Source organism: Clytia hemisphaerica, unplaced genomic scaffold, assembly GCF_902728285.1.
Source record: "Clytia hemisphaerica strain Z4C2 unplaced genomic scaffold, Clytia hemisphaerica genome assembly, whole genome shotgun sequence".
Taxonomy (NCBI): domain Eukaryota; kingdom Metazoa; phylum Cnidaria; class Hydrozoa; order Leptothecata; family Clytiidae; genus Clytia; species Clytia hemisphaerica.
The window spans coordinates 342,689-364,625 of record NW_027103744.1 but is presented as its reverse complement, the minus strand read 5'-3'; the positions used below and the strand labels follow the sequence as shown (position 1 = coordinate 364,625).

Genomic DNA, 21,937 nt, shown 5'->3' with positions numbered 1-21,937 from the left:
CAAAGCACATGCTGGTCAAGATGCAAATTAAATCCTTGAATCGGGTGTAGCGTTTTTGCAATGAAAAGAGCTAATGTTCTGAATACGTTTTTGAAGTTGTCTTGGTTGATGAACCTTTAAGATATACCATTTGTTTGAGCTATTCATTCCCTGGGATACTTGGATATTTGGTTAGCTTTAATCGAAAACCAGTTGTTAGTCTAGATGACTTACAACGAAGTTTCATTCACCATATTTTTATATGAGTTTTTGATATTTTTTAAATAAAATTTTAAAAGATTAAAATGTCATCAAAATGACAGTATCCACAATAAGTGGATGGTATTACTGGTAATTATTTGTTGCGATGAAATCGTGCTCGAAAAATTGAATCAGTATAATTAGTGTACTAAGACTTGTAAATTTTGTAAATAATTTTGACATTGACAATTTTTCATGATCTCATTCTTGGTCCCAGAAATTTAGAATTGGGAAAGAGAATAACGAACTAATGATGGATTGCAAAATTGATAGATCGAAGCTATTTGATGTAGATTGCTGCTTTTTTTCTCCATCACGCATCAGAAAATTAAATTAGTATCTATTCATTATTTTCGTTTGAGCCTGTGATTTTGAGCCTAGTCTTTTCAGAAAGGACAAGAATCTCATCATTTTCAAAGTTATTAATTCAGCTGAGGCGGTTTCCTTATTTAAGTTTGTTGGTTCAGTCAACCAGGTTGGAATCCTTTTTGTTAAAAATGAAAATCTATTTTACAATTTTGATTTCCAGGAGGCGAATCTATTTATGATTAGCCTAAACGTTCCTGAATTCTTATTTTCGCTTTTCATGCTTGGGAAGGAAGTATTTTATTTTGAAATATTTCAGTTTTTAAATATTTTGTACAGCAATTATGATAAAGTAATATAATGTTTTTCAAGTGTGTGTTTGTAATCATATAATGATCTAGATATTTTAATCAACCATTTTACGTAAACTCATGGGTTACAATCTAGCCAAATCTTAGCTTATGGCTTCAAAAGCATGGGCTAAACTTGTTTAAACCATTGACTACCAAACCCAAAGGGAGACTCCTGGATAGGAAATGAAGCCACTTATTACCCATCCAGAGCGCCTGCGCGTGATTTTTACACAAACGCCGGATTGGAAGTAAAACCAATCGCTATATTTCAAAAAATGCAGTCCTCAAAAACAAAGGAACCGCTAATGCAATCCGTCTTCATGGTTGCGGTGCGTAGGCGCGTTCTGGATGGGAAAATTGGCTTCAGTTTTTCTTGCCTGGTTAGAGATTTCTACTTTAGCCATTCGGGCTTTAAACTCAATGTCATAAGCTGCACTAGAATATCTATTTTGCTAACACTACGTAACTCACTCACTGAGGAAAAAAATCGTGCCCGTCTGATACAGGCAATCCTTGGTTACCCAGGACTTAAAATGTCGTTTTTTGTGGATGACTAGAAGCTCGTCTAGGAAGCATATTTTCTACTTGGTAGTATCTCTAAGGCGAGACCAATTAATTTGTTGTTCTACGGGCGCGACCGACCCATCATTTGCTGCAAACGAAAAAATAATAATATTGAATTTCCTATGCCACAAATTTCTAATACTAGTCATTTAAAAAATTTAAACTTAAAAAAAGTTGAAAAGAATCTAGAATCATGAATTCTATGCACGAAAGATTTTATTACAAACTCCATCAAAGATGAATGGCGACCAAGATTATTTGAAAATATTACTTAAGCCTAATTTTCTTTCTTGGTTAATGAAAATCTTATTTTTATTTTACCAACCGATCGACTCATATTTTGTCAACAATCTGCCCGTAGAACAATTGGTCTCGTCTAAAGAATCCCGATACGATGAGAATATTTTTCTATCATTTGATTTCAATCCAAATGCTACTAGTAAATTTTTGTTGCCGTTTATTATTTATAACACTATTTATATTATATGAGAATGATGATTTTTAGAACATGTAAATAGAGACTTAACCATGTGTGTGAATCAATAAAATTGGGAACTTTTTTATCTTGATCCTCTCTCGATTTCCGATTCTGTTTTTTAATGATGATGCTAACCGAATTATTGTAGCCCCCAAAAATTGCAAACAATTTTGCATTAAATATCTAAACGACATTTTTGGGAGTAGGAAATACACCTTTTCAACAGTAGCCGCCAATTACCGCGCGGACATTTTGTTGTCCGTTTTACCACCCTAAAACCGTCCCAGTATTTTTATTGCACCTAAAGACAATAGAAAAAAGTGTAAACAAAGGATTGGCTCGAGTTTAGGGTGGTAAATTAAAAAATAAAATGGTACTCGCCTGACCGCGCGACTACGGTCGAAAAGGCATATTGCGTTAAGCTCTTATTTTCGTGTTTTGGATTTGGATAATTTCCAATATTTAAATGTTCTTTGAACAAATTTGAACTCTAGTCTGTTCACAAATTCTGGTCACTTTTAGTAAGTTGTTGCGATGGAATTGACTGACACTTATATTATCTTTCTTAAACATCTAAAATCCGAAAATTGGAGCTAGCGTACTTCAGCGAACGAGGCTAAACCTTTATAAAGACAAGAGACTTCCAAAAATGGTTGGACCTGCCTCAAATTTATTGAAAAAGATTGCTAGATTCTTTCGATTGTGTCCCCCGTCGAAGCTTCCACACACTCTTTAGTTCCCCTTTTAATAAAATTTCATTGAGCTGATTCTTGTTGATTCATTCAATAGTCACTCTCATTTACTTTAGTCTGTTGTAGGCCTGGGATGGTCTAGCAAGCTTGACGACTAATTCAGACAAAGTAGAGAAATAAAGCAAAAAGTAATGGAGGGAACAATTTTAGTCTTATATTTCTAGTTTATACAAACTGAATCCCGTAACAATTGTCATATTATCATATAACGCCTATGCTACTGTATTACACGTATTATAAACGACTCCAGCCTAGCCTGGGAAGGTAAAGATTTTCCTTCCTTCCAACGTCTGTCTCGACGGTAACTAAATAAGAGACAGTACTTAAAATTATAATCCGAGAATATCATTTATATCACAAGTCATTAAACTGAGAAATGCAAAATCATTCTGCGGGATTCTTTTATCACCCTTGTCCCAGGCTTTACTGATTGGTTAGGATGTTGAGTTTAAAGTCCCAAAGGGGCTAGAGTAGAAATTCTTGGACTAAAAATGAAGCCAACTTTTTTTCCTTTTCACACAAACAGACTGAAAGTGAAATCAGTCGCATACGAAGAAAGCTTCAATTTGTCATTCTAAAAGCGCCGCAAATCGTAAGGCCTCACTCTTTCACACGCCCTTCTCACAGACCCGGTAAGATTTCTCTACTCTAAGGTCCCGAATAGTAGGGGGGGGGTCTGAATAAAAGGGGGGGGTCCGAAATTTTTGCAAAATATAATAAACGGGGGGGGGGGGTCTGAATAAACGGGGGGGGGTCTGAAAATATTTAGTAGTTTCCTTTTACCTACTTCTAAATTCGAACGTTCGAAATGGATTAAGCCTGATTTACACTTCAACTCAAAAACAAAAAACTAGAAAATTAATAAACGGGGGGGGGGGTCCTAATAAGAACGGGGGGGGGTCCGAAAATTTTTCGAAAATTAATAAGCGGGGGGGGACGTCTATTCGGGACCTTAGAGTATCCAGTGGGGATGAAAAACAATGAACTGAAACTCAATGGAGATTGATGTTCCGTATTTTTCATGGCTCGGGATTTCAATTCGTTTGTTTTCAAGTCAGAAAATTCAGTGGGGATGGAAAAGCACAATATTTTGCAGTGAGAATTGGTTTATTTGATTATTTTCAGCGGGGATAAAAATTGGAGGACCTTCCAACGGGGACGATATTTCAGACAGATTTTCCAGTGGGAAGGGTTCCCAGTGAGTCTGTGAGAAGGGGTGTTTTTTCTTGTATAAAAAGTATTATGTATTAAATATTCTTGTATTATCGGGTTCGTTAAGTCTTCATGTCTTGTCAGTGTAAATATGGCACAGCTGATATTACGCTGGGGGCGAAGTTTTCCAGTTTTCCTTTTCCGGGAGAGTTTTTCTTGGAACGTGATATACTACCAAAATTTTTGATATATGCTTAAAGAGATGATGTTGATTTGTTTACGTTGAAATTAAACATTTCAGGATTCTGTACACATATCTCAGGGCTATATGTAAGAAAGTGTGAATCCTACAGCCTAATTTTCGGTCGACCATTGTGAAAAATTTCTTTATAAATTTGCAAGTGCTATTCGGCAAATTCATACTTAACATGATCGAGGGAAAAACTTCTTAGCCTAATTATTTGTGATTGGAAATTCTATGTAAATAGCTTTTGAAATCTTACAGTTATAGCACCATAAAAGAAATGGGCAAAATAAACACTCAAGTATTCGCCGCGGATAACCATTGCTTACCTTTTTACGTAATAGTTTAGCAGGATGCAGCTCACTTAGCAAAGAGCACAAACTTCGGAGTTTTAAGAATGTCAGTAGCTTTGTTTACATATACTTTATAACTTGCTTACATCCTCTAATGTCGTAATAATCAAGAAGTTGGTAAATTCTTGTGTTGACCAAAGTACAACAATATTGCAAAATTGCTATTTGCACTAGTGTCTTTGAGAATTCTAATTCTAATTCGATCTGGAATGCATATAGTATCTAACAGTTAAGCAAAGCTTAGAACCATGCGTAAACTTAGAAGTTTTAAGAACACTTTATAAAACAGTTGATTGGTGCGTCCAAATCTCATATGCTCCCTATGTATCAACAGTCATCTTCACTAAATCCAGGAATTTATTTTTTTGGCATTATTATTTTTTTGTGATGGTAATCAAAACCAAAGAAAATATGATTTCAGTATTAGGATCAACCAGCGGTGTGGTTGGCTTTTGAGGCAATCTTTTGAGGAGGCTGGCAACAAAAACACATTTGGAAAATTCTTTCGACTCTAGTTTCAACCACTTCTGACTCAAGTTGACCTGAGTCTCGGCCACAGTCGACCACAGTCTTCTTGAATTTCGACCACTTCTGACTCAAGTAGACCTGTGTTCCAACTTCAATTTTGTGACACGGAATATTGATGCTGGCTTAACGAAATCCTCTGGAAATTAGAAGGAGTGATGATCCTTGGTAATTCCTGTAGTACGCGCATTTGCAATCCCGTTATTCATTTACTAGTAAAATCACATGTAGAAAATTACTTGAATTTCTACTAATACCTCATTATCCAAATATGGGACAAAACTAAGGATCTATTGAGTAATATCTTAACAGATACTATATACCAAGAAATTTTTTAAGAGTGCTAAGATGTTTTCATTAAATGTATACTTCAACATCTTAAGTTGTTGCATATTGAAATTTGATGCACCGTCATTGGAGAATTTTAGAGGATTATATTTTTTACAAGAACTATGTCTATATTTAACCTGTCTGTAATTTAGCTAATAACCAACTTAGCACCAAGGACTGGCGAATGGGCGGCCACCATCCACCCTTTTTGTCTAAATGTCATTGCTTTGGGTCTATATTATATTCATAATGGCAGAAGTGAACCGAAGATGGGCTCCTTCGATCCGTCTGCGAGAGATTTGAAGCTGAATGAGAATCTTTTTTACAACCCTCCCACCATAAAGTTATAGTGTTGCAGGCAGCCCTTATAAAGAGAAAATATGATTGTATAGGTGGGGACAATTTTACCCCAAAACTTATACTTTTAAGAGGTTAGCCAATATTTGAGGCCAAAACTTACACAACACGTCGCCGATCCATCTTGTCGAACCCTTCTCCATGTATTATGTAAATTAGAAGTTAAAGTAAATATTTGTTAAAGATCGGTTGTTTTATTTCTGTAAAATTCATCAATGTTCCGTGTCAAAAAAGCGGAGTTGGAACACAAATCGACTCGAGTTAGAAGTGGTCGGAATTCAGCTCGACTAGAGGGGACCCCATTAGAGTCACAGCCTACCTTCTCACAGACCCGGTAGGATTTTTTCAACTTGTGGGGAAATAAATAACGGACTGAAACTTGATGGGGATTGATATTCCCATGTTTTCTACGGCTGGGGATTTGAATTCCATTGTTTCAAACAAAAAATTCAATTAGAGATGGGAAAATAGCATAATATTTTGCAGTGAGGATTGATTTATTTGATTATTTTAGGTGGTAAAAAAATTGGAGGATAATTTTCCACTGGGGCCGATATTTGGACAAATTTTCCAGTGGATCTGTGAGAAGGGGTGCAGAAGTGGTAGAAACTCGGGTCAAATATTATTCTTAATATTATAACTCTTAAAATTCCATTGTTCTTAAATTGTCCTATTTTATCTTTAATTCTTAATTCAATTTTAGCCATTCTTATAAAATTGTTCTTTTATGAAAAATAAAAAAATTAAAAAAAATTTGTCCCAAAAAAGTACGGCGCTGCTTATATTTCTTAGCAAGTGTAAATTAGAAAATTCCTTTTAAAAAACAAAACACCAGTCTAAATGACTTTTTGTTGACACATTTCGTCAGTATGTGAAGAAATTTATGCCTGATTATGAAATAGCATTTTCAATACTTTTGTATACCCGTCTTTTAACTAGTACAAAAGTATTCTTTGGCGGTATCTACAATAGGAAAAGGAACTATGTTAGTTTCACACTGCATGAAATTATTATGACCTCGGCGCTTGATTTTTTAATCGCGAAATAAATCTTTGCCAATAATTCTAGACAGTTGTTTTAACAATCTGCTTGGGTTAGAAGTTTTTTTTGGCGGAAATTGTTTAAAAGTGCGAATCTGTCAATACTGCCGAATATCCGGGTCTAACTAGACAGCTTATCAGTCAGTTTAAAAGTAATACATCTTCTACTTCTAGCTTCTTTTCACCTTTAGTGCTTATTTTGTATTATGTATTCTGGTATCTTCATAAAAACACCCCTGTCTCACAGCCCCAGTGGAACTTTTTTCCTCAGTGGGGATAAAAATTCCTATTGAAATCCCAATGGGGATAGAAATTCTATTGTTCCAAGGTTAAACAACCCAGTGGGGATGGTTTTGGAGTGCATTATTAAATCATTGAATTTCGAGTGGGGATTAAATCAAAGTCAATTTTCCAGTGAAGCAGCTGAAAATCCAGGTTGTATTTTTCCATAGGGGGCGAATTTTTTACCAAATTTTCCAGTTGGACTGGGGTCCCAGTGACACAGAGTATGTATAGAGTTTTTTCAAATTCTCAACCAATAAAGCCAGAATAATAAATATTTGGTGGTTGTTATAGATTGATACACTAAATGTACCCTAGTCTTTACACAGGAACTCGAAAAGCTCATTTGTTTAGCTTATTGTTGGTGGCAGGGGATTGAACCTACAACTACAACGTAGACTTTCCAGGTGTGTGCCCTATCAACTGAGAGCTATGTTTTAACGTTCAAAACCACACTGTGCATCTTACTGTGCTACTGAGGGAGATGAAAAAAGATACATATTTATATGTTAACAAAGGACGTGTACGATATTTGATATCTTTTGTATAAGCGCTTGAATGACCAAAAACGTGACAGGGTTTCGTGTAATATTACATGGTAAAAGTCCATTAATGCAACTGAATATTCATTTCGTGCTATAGAGTGGCAATGTTTACTTTATGCTATCCATGGTATATCAAACAAAGTCTCCACGGTAACAAGCAATAAAAACAACACACATAAGAAGACCTGCTTAATGAAACAAGATTCCTGAGATGTAAAATTTTAACATAGTAAAAACTTGTCACGTGGGCCCCCAGCGTCCATTCAAAAGAAAAGCAAACAACAAAGCAAAATATCTATGAAAAGGAATGTTATCTTTTCACAAGAACTTGAAAGGAAACTGAATATAACAAAAATATGATACTAGCAAGCCACTCTAAATAACCGCCTCCGATTTTTAAGTGTATTCATTAGCGCTTTCAACTCCAGCCAGTACAGACCAAATCTACGCAAATACATAGTCTGTGACATCGACGTTCAGTGATATAGTCTGTGTCAGGGTCTGTTGGCTTAATCATGACAAATTATTCAGTTCATAACGAAGGTTATGAAAAAGATGAGGAGACGGGAAAATATTCAGCTTACAATAAAACATTTGATCCTGAAAAAGGTGGTGATAATGAAGTTCGTATGACAATTGATAAAAATGGGATTGCTCAAAGGAAGAAAGAAGAAGCTGAGGGGTCTGAAGACGAAGAAAGAGGTGGTTGGGGAAACAAGATCGAGTTTGTATTGGCTATCGTTGGATATGCAGTTGGTCTTGGAAATGTTTGGAGATTTCCATATTTGGCGCAGAAGAATGGAGGAGGTATGTCTGTTACCTTTTAAAGTTGATGTTATTTGGTGTACAGAACGTCAAAACAACGTCCATATAACGATAGGGGGGATTGTCGAGTTACTGTTTTGTGTCAGCTGTGTAAAAACTAATACAATAGTATAGATCTGGTTGGAGCTCACCCTAAATTTAAATCTTCGTATAGTCAACTAAATAGATTTCTACATCTCGAATAAATTCCATGTCAAGGGGAATCTTGGAAAATTAACTCAGTCCAGGTATGGGTAATGCATGATGGGCATGATTTCTCTCTAACTTTCCTCTCTGACGCCCCCTTTTTGGAATTTTTTTTTGGTTTCTTTACAAGTTAGAGATTACAAAGAATTCTGTTGTTATTTGATAGATAGGTACACCGACGGGGAGAGGAGACCCTGCACCTTAGAAGAAGAATTTTTTTGTCCTTAGATACTTAAAAAGATAAAATTCAAAGTTTAAAGCATCCCATTTCAGAAAAAAAGGGAAATCAGTCATGACATATGACATCATAATCTATGCCAACCTCCAAAAAATCTCATATTCCAGAAAATCAGTGAAAAAATGATCTGTGCATATACATTAGTATACAGCAGTAATGCACACCCACATAGCAAAAAAAGGTAAGCAAAAAATCCCAATAGCGTGATACAACACTTTCTGAGAATCTTTTTCACGAGAAAAAAAAAGGTGTTTGGCTTGTCAGCCTTTTAACTTTAAGGGTGTTACAAGTTTGTCGTGTTAATGAGCCATTCGGTAAAATCACTAGTAGAATCCCCCTAAAGATTAAAAAGTATATTTGTCTTAAGTTTGCGCGACTTAAGAGATTTAAATCCAATATAAAAATCTGCAAATATTTTAATTTTTTGCGAAAAGCTAATATTTTAGAATCATCTATTTGATTTGATTTTACTATAACGTCAATATTGATGCTAGCGATCCATTCAAAAATCTAATGCGTCTAATACAATCAGATTTTCTTTGAGTTGTGATTTAGTCTAGAGTGTGGGCGTGAAGCCATGCTGACGACAATATCCTTCTTTTTGTCTACTCAGAACCACCACTTGCTACTTAAAAACTTTTCTTGATGCCTTATCGCCTTGGTCTTTCTCTTCAATTTTGATATTGGAGCGTCAAAGTGATATCTTAAGAACTATCGTAAGGTTGTGGTGGGATTTGAACCTAACAGAGCATCCTAAGGATGCCATGAATATGACCAGGTGAACTTTTAGTACTTGAATTTGTTTCTAATTTGGTCTCAAACAGAAAAATTTTGGTTTAAGCAACTCTTTAAATTTGAAGTGATATCAGAAGCAAAGAAAGTGTAACTTTAGAAAGACTGGCTTGAAAAGGAAATTCTGTCCAACTGTGAAATTCTCGAACCTAAATTAGAAATTTTTCCCAGACAAAGTTTTCAGTTATTTTTATTGGGGAACCTTTATAAACTTTTATTAACACTGTTTCGTTAACAAGGATTTGATAAAACTTTTTCGTTCCAAAAGTTTCGACATTTTAATAAGTAAAATCGACATTCGAAATTAATTTCATTGTTATTTTGAGATTTCACACCCTTATTCGAAAATAACACATAAATATTAGGACCAAAAGGGTAAAAGGGCATTTTAAAACGGGGTAAAGGAATCAAACCTTAGGTAAATATACTAAATCCTTGAATAAATGAAGATCTGCTTTAAGTAAAGAAAATTAAGTTTTTGATGAATTAATTATCAGTTTTTAATCCCATCTACAACTTTTACAAAGGCATCAAATTTAACATCAAAAGAAGGTTTCAAACACCGCCTTCTAAAAAACAAAACAAAAAAGATGCGTCACAAAATTCAAAAATGCTTTTCAAAAAATGGAGCAACCGTTTTTAAAATTCAAAATATGATTTTACTAGTGAAAGACTGAAAAAACATTACACGGTTTTGGAGTCTCCCCTCTTGACGTCTATGTCAACTGGGATGTCACAAAAACCACCACAGAATGTTCAAATTGTCTTAAAAACGTCAGAAGGGTTGTTTTGATTTTCAAGGTGTCTCTTAACTAGATATATCTTGTTTCATTCTGTAATTCATGGTTTTGCCTTGTTAAAAACAGCAGTTAAAACAAAACTTCCCTCCTACCCACATAATATTATATGAGTATACCTTTTCTTTTAAACAAGTGATATGATTTGACATTTTGACTGTGAAGATATCAATCAAAGTTTCGTTTCAGGTCTTTATTCACAAGAATTACATAAGATACACTCGTGTCACTTACCCTCTTTCCTACTGCAAAAATAATACACTACAATTCAAATGATAAGATCGCCGACCGTAATTCTGCCTGTAAAGACATACCGCTATTCTATTTTTGCGCGTCCTAAGCTAGACGATGCTATCGTCCGTTTAGAGGGTCAGTAAACGTGGAAAATAGATATATGTGCAGAGTTAAGGCGTTAGGGTGGTTCACGGGAAAAAATGTGGCGGTAGAGTTTGGAAGACCTCCGCTCTAAACTCCATTTTCAAATTTATCCCACCTCCTGAATTATTCCCTTTTTTAGTGATGTGTATGTCAAGTACTAAGCCAAATAAACAAGTTAAAATGGAAGTTGCGTTCAAAAAATTCGACATGATATCACCTGTACAATGCATAGAGTTCTATTCGCTTTACGCTTGTACCATTTTTTCACCTTGTGGAAACCATTCCTAGGAGAATTACTATAGTAACACTCACATGGTTTCTACGTGATTGCAACAGTGCACACATAAAGCGAACGAACTTTAGACATACATACCCTCAAAAGAAACGAATAAAAAACAGTTTATATATCAATTCTGGTAGCACTAACACTTTTTGTAATGAAATGATGACTAAGCAAAAATCAACAGACTGACGGGTTGACAGGAAACATATTTTGTTTATTTACTTTCAATCATCCGTTAATGCGATTGCTACAAATCCAAAAATATACAAATACTTAAAAGTAAACGTCAAGAAAAGAAATTCTTCAAAAATTTAGGATAGGAATTCCGACAAAAATTGTCTAGAACAATGATTGGCAGTTTCATAAATGACTAGACGATGCTATCGCCCGTTTTAGAGGGTCAGTAACCGTCAGAAAATATATAAGCACATAGTTAGGGCGTCAGGGCGGTTTACGGGAAAAAGTGGCGGTAGAGTTTGAAATAAAGAAACACTGTACACACATCCGCCACTGCTAATCCGCCCGAATTTAACACGCCTCCTAAAGTATTTCTTTTTTTAGTGATTTTGTGTAGACGATGGGATCGTCTAATAAATGACCAACTCGGTCTTTCTAAGGGTCATTCTTTTGCACAAAAACACGGCGATCTTTAATCGGATTCAAAAATGTTCAATTTTGGTCATAAAGAAAAATTGATGATGTCTAAAGACATGATTTTTCCTTTATCTGTTGATGAACTAAAAAGCGAATATATAGTGAAAATTTCAAAGTTCTACTCCTTTCCAATCCGGAATAATTCCAATTCCGATTTTGAGGGAGCTCACGTGGGATGTGGTGGGATATTGAGGGAGCTAAAAGTAAACATTTCCAAAATTATCCGATTTTGAACAACTGTCTTAAAAAAAAAGTTTTGTGTTAAAATTGTACATACTAGGGCTTTATTCACCCAAAGAATGGGGTTATTTTAAGAACTTTTACAGCCCTTTTTACAAAAATAGACTTTCGATTTCCCTGATTTTTAAACATTACTCTAAAGATCGCAGTGAAATCACGTGTCCTTAAGAGCTGAATATTGGAAATCCTGTATGCATAAACCCGAATTTCTCTTACTAACACCCTCTCGGGGTATATGGGTTTAGTGATAAGTGAAACATAAAAAGCGTTGTGATGTGTAACCAAATATAATCTCATGGTTGATTGAAATTCGATTGACTTTTTTGCTTACGTTAATTTGTAATTTCCCGCGAACTTGTAATTTCCCTCCTAGCTTTTGTAATTTCCCTCCTAGATTTTGTAATTTCCCGCAAAAGTGAAATTTTCATCGTTTGGAAATTCATCACCTTTTTCGACTTTCTTACTAACTTCGAAGGCTTAAGTAAATGGAATACTATCCAATTAAAACTCGATTCGCGTTTCTATGACTTTTTTGACCTCTTTTCAAATTTTCAGATTGATTTTCAGTGTTAAATTGACGTCTTTCAGAATTGTTAGAATTTCAATCCAAACCATGAGATTAACCAGGAATCCCATGCTTGTTTTCGTGAAATTCTGGATAAATTACCCTCGGTCAAATTTTGAAATGTTTTAAATTTCCCTCGTTGCACTCGGGAAATTTCAAAAAATTTCAAAATTGACCTCGGGAAATTTATCCCGAATTTCCCTCATAACCATGGGATTACTAGTACAAATAAAGCATAACACATTTTTTTTACCGTGAAAAGCACAGGTCGAAATCATATATCGACGCTGTGCCGACGAATCGAGATTCTATTCAGCGCGCAATCAACGAAGACAAAAGTAACCATGACGACCATCCAAGATCTTGGATGAAGTTCAAAGTTGATTTTTTATTCCCGTCGTTGAAAACACAACTAAAAAATATCATCAAAGCTTTGTAAAAAGAGTCAGTGATAGAGAATCATAACATTATTTCGATTCAATTAAAGTGACATTTCCATGATTAATAGTTTAGTAATTACTGTTATACATTTTGGGATCATGTAAAAGATTTCTTTTGAAAGAAACTCACTTCAATTACACTTGGAGGTTTCTGGGGAATTCCTAAATAGTAAACTGCATACTGATACGGTCTGTATTGGTCTTCAGAGGTTAATATATCTTTTGAAAACTTCCCCTCCTTTAAAATCTAAAAACTATCGATATGATTTAGTTTAAAGTTTCGATACAACACATTTATGGCAACCAAATGGGATCATATTACCACATAACATCGTCGCATTATTAAAACAACAACTTATCTTTTCGTTCAAGAGTTTATTGATGGCTTAAAGCCGACGTAAATTAATTCAGTTTAAGAAAAACAAATTTTAAGATCTAAAATATCAGGGTCCAAGACTGATCAAAGTTGAAGCAAAATGAAATGAAACGATTTATGTACAAATCACGTCAATTCTCATACCAATTACCTAATCCTACAGTCACTTGTCCTAAATCATGTATTGACATGTGAGGATTTAGCCTGGAGATCCATGCTATGATTTCTTATTCTATATACTGATGGCGAAATATATAGCATGGTATGGGCTGAGAGTCAGGTCATACCCGTCCTGTATACGTCAGATTATAAAAGATTATAAATCAGATTATAAAAATACAGGACGGTTCTCCTGTCTAGTGAGGATTAAACACAAATAAAGTTAAATTAAAATACAATTTGAAAAATTAGAGATTCGAGCTTTCTTTAAGCTTAACTCTTTGGGTTTCAACCACATAAAGATACACCTATGTCCCATGTTCCGGCGATGATAACCTTCTAGCCAGGAATAAGTAAATAAAATAATTTTTAACGGAGGGTGGGAACTCCCTTGCTTTATACCTGTAAGTCCAGAATATTAGGATTGTTGCGTTCCGTAGTCTATGAAATACTATATTTAGCCCACAATACACATATCTAACCAAGCTTCATAAGAAAGTCGGCCTTCGGATGTTCTTAACTTTTTAAATCTTAAGCCTAAAAATGTTCTTAGCCGGTTCTTATTGTGAGTAATTTTGTGAGTTTTTTAAGTCCCCAAAGCATCAAAACTTGCTCTTGGTATTTTTGCCACCGAAACCTTACGTCTTTATATATAGTTATTTCTTATAAAAACGTGTAAAATTGTGTCTATAATCATTTTCAGCCATTCTTCGTCATTCAACCCATGTAGCCTCTAACTATTACCGTAAGTTGGTCTAACATCCCTCGTCTAATTCCGCAGACACCCTTCTTTAGAGACAGAAATAATATGAAAGCTTGAATCACTGATTGAAAAAGGATTTTTCCTCTCTTACCACTAAGCAAAGAAAAACAGTTTCAACCGTTCTATAATTTTCAGCTCTAAAAAGGGTGTCGGAATTATACCAAGTTATGGTACTCCATAAATTGTATTGAGAAAAATTCACGATATCCTCTTTCTTTTAGGTGCTTTCCTTATCCCATACATCCTATCATTGGCATTGATGGGAATCCCAATTTTCTACATGGAACTTGCGATCGGCCAGCGATTACGACGAGGACCCATGCACGTCTGGAACAAACTGTGCCCTTCTTTAACCGGAGTTGGTCTATCATCAGTCGTGGTATCCTTTCTTGTTGGATGTTACTATAACATGATAGTGGCGTGGTGTTTTTACTATCTTTTCATATCATTCCAAGCCGAAGTACCTTACGCTAAATGCCCTTGTGCTGAAGGTGTGACTTCGTGCAATCGAACACATGGTATTGTCAAAGAATGCGAACTATCTTCACCAACGACGTATTATTGGTATAGAGGAGCCTTGGCAACTACATCGTCTATTGATGATAGTGGTGTTTTCAATTGGAAGCTTGCTCTTTGTTTACTATTGGCTTGGGTTGTTTTGTTCGCTATCACATGCAAAGGAACCGAATCTATGGGCAAGGTAGAGATAATTGTTCCAAGAATAGCAAGTTCTGAAAGTATTCTTAGTACCCCAAAGAACCACAGGAAGAGCCTTTCTCGAATTATAAATGTGGGCAAAGTTGTGTGTTTTGAGACCAGTTCTGGCTGGTGAATAAAATTACAATCTCAATTCACAGTTACAAACAGTGGCGTGATGGGAAAATTTTTCTGGGGTGGCCAAGCAGAATTGGGCGCCCTTTTTAGAAGCTTTTTGTTTTTGGCGCCCCCTCTTTTTATGTTACGTTTCCTTACGAATACGATTTAAGAAAATTTTGGTTATTTGTGCATGTAACAGAAGAAGACAGATATAATAAAAAATATCCAAACTTTAAATGTCAGGTATGAAGTCTTATTGATCATTTTATATTAATTATCTCACCACTACTCTACGATAGAACCAAAATAAATGCAATTAAACCATCAATTAATTATGGTTTCCTAATCAGATACATCATAGCGCTATCAAAATTATTTTCTAAAAACATTATTGAGCTTTGAGGATGTAGTATCTCTATAAAAAAACAAATTGATACTACATGGCCCGCTGATCTACGAAGAGTTATTGAATTAAAGGGCCGAAAACTTCACCTGAGTAGATCTGAGTCAACTGATGACCTCCAAAAGCTCTTCGGAAAACCACAAAACAACAACAGAGAAAACCTGAAATTGGTAAAATAAAACAACAACAAATTCCTTGAGTGAAAAATATATCAACATAAATCTCAAAAATCACATAAGTAAGTCTTCAAACCTATAATAAAACCCAACCTAAATTCATCGGTTAGTACTCTAAATATTTTTTAATTTTTCACTTTTTCTAATTTTCAAAACATACTAAAAAAAGAGAGTGCGAGCGAAGCGAGCCAGCGAAATTTTGAGTTTTTTAGATGACTAGGGGCGCCATTTTTGGCTTTTCAATTGCCCATCTTTCGTTAGGGGCGCCTGAAAAATCCTTTTTGGCGCCCCTTTTTTTTCGGCGCCCCTTCTCAAAAGGGCTCCGCTGGGGGGGGGGGGCTGGCCCCCCCTGGCCCCCCCTGCCACCACGCCACTGGTTACAAACTTCGCTCTGTGAATTACTTCTCCCCAAATTGTCCATGCTTTATTTAGCCCTCGATAAGATCTGGCCCGACAAAGGATTGAACTGATGATGCCCTTGTGCACCTTATCAGAAAACTCCAAATTAAGTTACAAACCAAGTAAAACACCTTAATTTACCTTAAGTAAACACCAGGTACACAAAGTGCTTTCGTTAGAGAATTAGCTTGTGAGTTCTCATTGACGTATTTACACTTTCATTGAAGGCTTAAAAATTCTTTTGATTTTAGGCTGTCTACTTTACTGCATTGTTTCCATACGTTGTGTTGATCATCTTCTTTATTCGAGCAATGATGCTTGAAGGGGCTGCTGATGGTATCAAACACATGTTTACACCTGAGGTATGATCCTTTTTACAGTTACTAGTTTTTTGACGTTTTTCCTTTGCTATAATATGAATGAATAACTTGTCGACACCTCTGGTTAAGAAGATGTACCTTCGTATATAACACCCCAGTTACAAAGACCCAGTGGGACCCCCAAACCCGCTGGAAAAGTTTGCCCTAAATCTCATCTCTGTTAGGAAAAATACCCTTAAATTTTAGACGAACTAAAACATTTGACTTTGTTACAAAACCACTTTGGTTTTTTGACCTGAACAATAGAATTTATATTTTCATCCCCACTTGTGAGAAAAGTTTTACCAGGGTTGTGAGACAAGGGTGTTATATTCGAGACTGTTCAAGGTTTTCTTAGCCTCAGTATACTTTCAATTTTTCTTGATTATCAATCCTGGATATTATGAATTCAGTCAAAAGGACCAGAGATCCTGCGCGTGGTTTTTACACAAACGCCGGATTGAAAGTAAAATCTATCGCTAGATTTAAAAGACGCAGTCCTCAAAAACAAAGAAACCGCTAGATGTATTCTTTCGTCACGATTGTTCTTGGCGCGTTCTGGAATGGAAATAAGTGGCTTCACTTTTTCTTGACTGGGAAAGGTTAGAGATTCTACTAAATGTCAGAGATATAATACTGAGATAATTAATCATTTTATTCCTTTAGTTTGACAAACTGGCGAAAGCAGAAGTATGGCTGGACGCATCAACGCAAATCTTCTATTCATTGGGTCTTGCTTTTGGTGGATTAATTTCAATGGCTAGTTATAATGAAATCAACAACAATATCGTTCGTGATGCTCTACTTGTGTCTGTTGTCAATTGCAGTACTTCAATCTTTGCTGGTGTTGTTATCTTTGGTATCCTTGGTTACAAGGTAAATATAATGGAGTCTCCATAACTCAAACACGCTCAGGAAACACAAATTAGTTTGCATTATTAATTTGAGACCTGGAGTAAGGTTTATAAGGCATTGCTAACTGAAGGGACGAGGAAGCTTGTTTGAGTTTAAGAGGTTCGAATTAAATAGACTCCACTGTATTCTGGTAAAGATTCATGCCAAATCAATTGAAATACACATTTTTTAACAAGAACCAGTACGTTTTAGTACTTTCATTGTGATTTTGAGGCTTAATTCCCGGCTTAAATGTTCTTGGAATTGTTAGACATTTTCAAAGTCTATTCTTTCCAAAATGTTCTATGAAGTTATTTTTCCAAAAAAGTTAGTTTTAGTTTATATGGACGTATGGACGAAGAGAAATTACTTTTTAAATCATATGATAGAAAAGAAGTATTTCACGATTTTACTGCTTTCTTTTCAGGCTACAGTGAACTTCAACCACTGTGAGGAGATGAAAAGTATGGGCTACAATAAGACATGTGATCTAAAAGTATTTTTAGATGATGTAAGTTCATTATTTCTAACCTAGTCAAAGCCTATAAACTACATTCTAGCAAATGAGACATCCTCGACTCCAGGGTTAACATCATCAACGTTTTTATTTGGATGTTATTCAACGAGTTTTAGCCCTGGTGTTAAGCATTTCAAAAGACACTCTTTTCAACAATCAAAAAAAGTGATAAGGCATGGGAACGTTTTTGCAAACTAGCATGATTTGACGAGCCCTCAAGAAAATCTCAATCTCCAAAACCTACCTTTCGCACTTTTTTCTTAGTATCATCTTCATAAAGACATAAGAATCTATTCAATTTTGCAATCATGCTTAAAAACTTGTATCATTCTTTTCTTACAGGTTGCCAAAGGACCTGGCTTGACATTCATTGCTTTCACTGAAGCTATGTCCACCATGGATGTGACACAACTATGGAGTGTCATGTTTTTCATGATGTTGCTAACTTTGGGCATTGGAAGTATGTTGGGAACTTATGAAGCTGTTCGAACCACTGTTATTGATTTGAAGATTATTCCTGCAAGAAAAGAAATCGTCTCTCGTAAGTAAAACTTCATCAAAAAGATACCGATTGAAATCGTAGCACCAGTGTTAACAAGTATCCAGAAACTCCAGGACTTTTGTAGTATATAAGTTTTGTTCCCAAAACATCTCTGTTTCACAGCCAAGGTGGGAATTGACTCTCATTCCATCCCCAAAAATTTGCACTCCCGACCATCCCAATGGATTTTTTTCGTTCTGGGAGGAATAGAATTTCTATCCCCATTGAGATTTTATTAAGGATTTTCATTCCCACTTTGGGAAGTTCCACCGGTCCTGTGAGGTACTCTTCGATGCATCAATTCCTTCATTCTCTTTACGTTGGCAATTGAATCTTTTATTTTCTTGCTATTTCAGTGGTACTCTGTGTGGCCTCCTTTGGATTTGGATTGCTGTTTTGCCAAGGTTCTGGTCAGTACTGGTTAACCATGTTTGATTCATTTGCTGCAAATATTGGATTATTAACGATTGCTTTATGTGAAGTCATCATCATTATGTATATCTATGGCATCAAAAAGTAAGTCTCCATGACTAGAATTTTGGTTGGATAAATTAATGCTAAGATAAATGTAAAGGTGACCTTTAAGTTCAACATATTGTAAAGATATTCTTAGCTGTAATACAGGTCTTTTTTTAAAAGAGCATCCAAAATTTTTGAAGCCTTCCGATGTTTTTAACTTTTTGGGTTTTAAGCATTAAACTGTTCTTATTTTCTCCATTTTGTGACCATTTTGACCCATTTTCCTAAAGAATCGGGTGTTTTCGAGTCCGCAAAGCCTTAAAATGTTCTTAACTTGTGCTTAGCATTTTAGCCATGGAAGCCTTATGTTCTTATATAGTTTGTTCTTATAAAAAAGAGAGATGACCGAGTGTTCTTAGGCATCAGCGTCACAAACAAAGGGTTTCCAGTTCAAATTCATGGCTCCTTTGGATCTCCCGTTCAGCTCATAAATAACGAGTCTACCTCTGTCTACCTATCTGTCGTGAAGAACAGGCTCAATATTATCTCAAAATTAAGAAAAGTAAAGTTTTACCATGGTAAAAAAATTGTACGACAGGGTTGTAGAAAAGTCAAGCTTCCTGTATCATCATTTATCTGAGAAAATAAAGCATCGCACATTTCTTTCACTAGATTCGAGAAGGATATTGAATTCATGTTGGGAAGTAAACCAAGCCTTTATTGGAAGATAATGTGGATGTTCGTTACACCTGGTCTCACCTTCTGTATTATCATAGCCTCGTTCTGGGGATTGGCATCCAATGGAATCACTTATATTCGTTGGGACGCAGAGCTGGTATGCTATATTAATCTTTGTTTCATACACGTTTTTATTTTTATAAGAACATCCAAAATTTTAAAAACCTTCAGATGTTCTTAACTTTTTGAGTTTTAAGCCTAAACATTTTAGAAATTTAAAAACCTTCGGATCTTCAACTAAAAAAGTTCTTAACATGTTTTAATTTTGACCAATCTGTGAATATTTTTGACCTTTTTTCTAAGAAATAGGGTATTTTTGAGTCCACAAAGCCTTAAACATGTTCTTATATAGTTTGTTCTTATAAAAAACCAGTTGCTGGGAACGTCAAAACAACTTCTATCTGAAAGGGGGGGGGGGGTTTCAGGGGGTACCCGATTCCGTAATTCCGCCAATTTTTTCTCCAATTTCCGTCAAACCGTCTTAAATTGAACCAAAATTCCGTCACCGAAAATTCCTTTGAAATTCAATATTTTTGTCGAAAATTCCGCAAATTTTGAAAATCTTTTACCAATTCCGAAATTCCGCAAATTTTTTTGCTAAATTCCGTTTTTCCGCACTAAAATTGTCTAATTTTCCGTCTCCGTCAGAGAACCCAATTTCCGTAATTCCGTCTAAATTTTCGCCAAATTCCGCCACTCCGTCCGAAAAAAGGGCCGATTCCGCTCCTCCGCCATCCATGAAACCCCCCCCCCCTGAAAGGGGAAAGGAGGGCACGGAGCCCTTTTTTCTATCAATGTTTAGGTGTTTAAGAAAAGTGACAGTTTGGTGTCAAACGTGACAAAATAGGGATTTTGAAATCCTTTGCTTGTGACATTGATTCAGGAAAAGTGTTGATGACCCCCCGTTTTATGATGACGATGTCAACTATCCAGACAATGAGCTGGCTGGATTGTTACGTAACAGAAGTTATCCGTAATCATCGTTTTTACTTAGATTTAGAAGTTTGGGAATAATCCGTAAAACCTTAGAGCACTCAAAATAAGGCCGAAGTGTAAATTTATTATCAAAAGACAGATCTTAACAACCAATTATTTTTTACTTTATTTCCAGGGTAAAACAGTGGACGACGATTTTCCAGATTGGGCGAAAGCGTTATGTATCGTTCTGATCATTGCTTCAGTCATTTTCATCCCAATCACTGCATTATTGATCAAATACGATCTATTCAAGTTGAATAACAATAGCTCTAACAGTGACAACGAATTATCGGGAATGCCTGCAAGCCAATCAAAAACACCGTTAACGAACTAGTACACATTGATTGACTCGCTTACACGTACAGCACGAAACCTCTGCTATTAGAAGCAGACTCGCAAAAGTAACAGAGCTTGAGGCTGCAAGCAACACCTTGAAAGCCTGCGAATCTCTGTTATTTTCTGGCTTCAACATGTTGATTGCAAATTGCAATAACGAAAACGGGTTGAATCTTCCTGTTTAGAATACAGGATTTCAGTCAAAAAAAAATATGTCAAAAATTTATGGCAAGAAAATGAGAACGCGTCGGGCGCCATTTCAAACTGATGGATAGCAGTAAATGTGGACTTCTGGAGTACAGACAGTACATCTTACTCAAAAATACTACTTTTCAGTGATGACTGGAGGCTGAAATTGAATTGTAAATTGATTTTTTGGAATAAACTTCAAAACTGCCAGGAATTCCAGGAATTCATTCGGGTTTTATATTTCAGCAGAAGCTAAAGTTTTTTTTTCTCTCTTTGTCGAATTAAAGGTTAGACAGTAATATCAGTGCCGTAGCAACTGGGGCGGAGGCAAGGGGGCATGCCCCCAATAATTTTTTCAAAAATGGTTATTTTGCAAAATGCAATTTTTTTCTTTTTTAACTTGTCACAATTGTCTTTTAAGTACATTTTCAAGCAATCTAGAGCTCAAATTTTCAAAATTTCCCTTCTTGGGCCAAACCATGGTTGGTCCTCGCGATATCACTAAACTTCAGCTCCCCCAATATGAAAATGCTTCCTACGGCACTGTAATATTTAAGATATAACATGTGGAGAGTCTCATATAAATCCAAATGATCAAGATAAATCATTGATTTAAAATTTAATGAAAAATATAATTTTTTGTAAAAATAATCCACACAATTTTTAAGAGTTTGTTGCGTTTAGTTTTTATTTTCGTACTTTTTAAATAAATTCTTGATAACACTATTGTAAATATCTATGTATGTTATAGTTCTTTGTGATATAATTTTGAGAAAAAAATGTTTCAAGAAAAAGGTTTGTGAAATATAGAAATTTTAACCCTGATAAGCACCAGTTGATAAGACCCTGATTAAAAAAAACTGACTTTTAATATTTCATCTTGAAATTTATGCCTACGTACACAATACTGTAACT

General features: G+C 35.4%; 1 protein-coding gene across 1 annotated transcript; it reads left to right on the top strand.

Moving 5' to 3' along the window:
• Positions 1-7,885: 7,885 nt before the first annotated feature.
• On the top strand, positions 7,886-21,841 carry LOC136805294 (sodium- and chloride-dependent transporter XTRP3-like). The gene is made up of 9 exons (XM_067061874.1): positions 7,886-8,328; positions 14,439-14,917; positions 16,263-16,373; positions 17,037-17,246; positions 17,692-17,775; positions 18,124-18,322; positions 18,679-18,838; positions 19,454-19,616; positions 20,631-21,841. The coding sequence occupies exons 1-9, from the start codon at positions 8,037-8,039 to the stop codon at positions 20,829-20,831; spliced, it is 1,899 nt and encodes a 632-aa protein (XP_066917975.1). The 5' UTR covers positions 7,886-8,036; the 3' UTR covers positions 20,832-21,841.
• Positions 21,842-21,937: the final 96 nt, after the last annotated feature.

Coding starts and splice junctions, on each gene's coding strand:
- LOC136805294 (XM_067061874.1), top strand. CDS start 8,037: ATGACAAATTATTCAGTTCATAACGAAGGTTATGAAAAAGATGAGGAG. Junction 17,247..17,691: donor TTGGTATCCTTGGTTACAAG/GTAAATATAATG, acceptor CTTTCTTTTCAG/GCTACAGTGAACTTCAACCA. Junction 18,323..18,678: donor AAGAAAAGAAATCGTCTCTC/GTAAGTAAAACT, acceptor TTGCTATTTCAG/TGGTACTCTGTGTGGCCTCC.